A 2,409-nucleotide genomic window follows, 5' to 3' on the forward strand; every position below is an offset into this window, starting at 1 on the left:
TTTTTTTTTTTTTTTTTTTTTTTTTTTTTTTTTTTGTTCGATGTTTCTGTATAAATCCAAGATGCTTTGGTAGTTTGGTGTTTTATTCACATTCTCTCCTAGAGATTATTGTGTCAAGAGATACTGTTGCTACATCGGTGTGTCATGAAATTCATCTGTAAGCCCAGCACTTGAGCGCTCTCTCCCAGCCAGGAGAATTAAGGCTATCTTCAAGGATATTAGTATACCTAGTATTATATAATATAATTTGATGAAATTTATTTAACCCAGGATGGACCCAACCCTACAGTTTTTCCTCAGTGTCTCCTACAACAAATAAAATGCTAAGATGGATGGTTGACCTGCGATCTATTCAGACAATTCCAGGATCTCAATCACATCAAGGGATGCAGTAGCTTCGGCCAGCCCTGGAGGACCGTGTCCAGCTCCAGAATCCTTGCAAAGCTGGGTGTACTTCGGGCAGTGCTAATTTTTTTTTTTTTTTTAAATTTTAGGTATTGGGGAGTGTAGACAGGGTTTCCTGAGCTATGCTAGGCAAGCGCTTTCATCGAGTTATTTTAAGATAGAGCCTAACATTGTCACGCAGACCCTCCTGCCCCAGATCTCAAGCCTGCACCATTAGCCCGTCATGAACCTGAATTTCGAGGCATGGTTGGTTTCTGTGGCACCGAGACGCAAGGTCCTCAAGCTGATGTTCACAGCCGGACACCCGCGGAGCAAGTAGGGGGTCCAGGGGGCCGCGCGGCTGCAAGCGCCGATTGGTCAGGCCAGCCAGGCCCCGCCCTCGAGGCGCGGCGGCCAATGAGCGCGCAGAGGACTGGCGGGCGAGCTCGCGGGCGGCAGCGGAGTTCTTGCGACGCCGCGGCCTGTGCAGCTGAGCCTGGAACGACGTACGACGCGCGGCTCTCCTCAGAGCCATGTCTAGGCGGGAACCCGCAGCCAACGCTTCCTCCTCGGGCGTTGCTCCCCGGCGAAGCTCGACCGGGTCCCGGGGCGCCGACCGGAAGGCGACGGAGGAGACGAACCGGAGAGGCCGGGTCCGTAGCAGGGGTGCGGGCGGCGGCTGGAGGGAGCCCGCCGGTGCCGCCGAGGCTACGGCCGCCGGCCGCCACGAACCGCCGCTCTGCTTCGGGGTGAAGAACGACGTGGTGGGCGCGGTGATAGGTGAGCGCGGGCGGCGCCCAGGCTCGCTGCGTGACGGGGCAGCGGGCGTCGGGGCTCCAGCAGCGCGGGGGCGCGGTTCTGTGGCGGGCCGGGGCGTGTGCGGGAGAGAACCTCCTGGAAGACTCGCGCGGCGTCCGCGGTAAAGGTCTTTCCGGTTTCCCGCAGAGGGCCAGCAGCACCCTCAAGGTCCCTTTCACACCAAGTGTGCTTTACTGTCAAGTCAGAGCCTCAGCTTTGTCTCTGCCTTAAGGTTTAACTTGAGATGAGTTTAACCGCGGAGAGCAGTACGCGGGAGTCTTCGATGTGCAATTTTCAACTTTACTGAGATGCATTTTACAGTGAGATTGGGGATGTTTCCCTCAGCTGGCTTCAATTCTTAGTTTCAGTGATAGTTTTTTTTTTTGGGGGGGTGGGGGGTGGCTTGGGGTTCGTGACGTTAATATATTTAGTTCTAAAAGCCTGCTTTGTGGCATTTAATCGTATGTTTTAAGGCTGGTTACTAGAATAGACAGATTCCGTTTGCAGGGTTCATGCTCCCCCCTCCTCCCCCAGTCTGAACGAGAAGCCCAGTATTTGAATGGGAAGCTCACCAGAGAACCAATAGGTTTGTGACAGAAATTAGACCCGCTGCAAGAAGCAGTGAAGTCTAGGCGTTGGAATACACACGACTCGGTGGGTATGCATGCTACTGGTTTTGTTTGTTTGTTTCTTATTCTGGGTATTGAACCCAGTGCATCCCGACCCCTAGCCTTGCAGCCTAGATGGTTTATTCCAGTGTGTGTTAAAATATGACAATCTTTATTTTTTTCCCTCTACTTTTCATCTTCTCCCACCCCCCTCCCTTCTTCCCTCTCTCTTTTTCTTTCTCTGATGGTACTCAGGATTGAACCCAGAGCTTCATAAGAGTTAAGCCTATGCTCTACCTAATCTGCTACCCAGCCCTACCTTACTTCTGTAGTTAAGAAGTAAGCATATATTCCCTGGATGTGAGGTGGCCAGGGCATCGAGGCTGCATGCACAGGCCGCCTCTCTCCGTGGGGCCTCAGAAGCAATAGTGGTATAGTGCTGAGTAAGCTATTAATGATGGAAGTTAATGACACTGTGTACAGTTCCCATATAGTCTATTCACTGAGTGATCTTTTTTCAGTTGGATCAGGCCTGAACCCGTCCATTCAGAAAGCTTCAAATTATAGAAACAACACTGTCCTCTACCAGTGACCGATAATGCTTTCTTTGGCTACATTC

The 2,409-nt window shown here is 51.8% G+C and overlaps 1 protein-coding gene across 1 annotated transcript in view; it reads left to right on the forward strand.

Annotated features, from left to right (window-relative positions):
- The first annotated feature begins 917 nt into the window (after positions 1-917).
- Ddx43 (DEAD-box helicase 43) overlaps positions 918-2,409 on the forward strand; it is a 28,561-nt gene continuing 27,069 nt past the window's right edge. Inside the window, exon 1 of the mRNA XM_021207819.2 lies at positions 918-1,303. Coding sequence (XP_021063478.1) covers positions 918-1,303 — 386 coding nt within the window. The remainder of the gene's footprint in view (positions 1,304-2,409) is intronic.

Source organism: Mus pahari, chromosome 10 (genome assembly GCF_900095145.1).
Source record: "Mus pahari chromosome 10, PAHARI_EIJ_v1.1, whole genome shotgun sequence".
NCBI classification, from domain to species: Eukaryota; Metazoa; Chordata; class Mammalia; order Rodentia; family Muridae; genus Mus; species Mus pahari.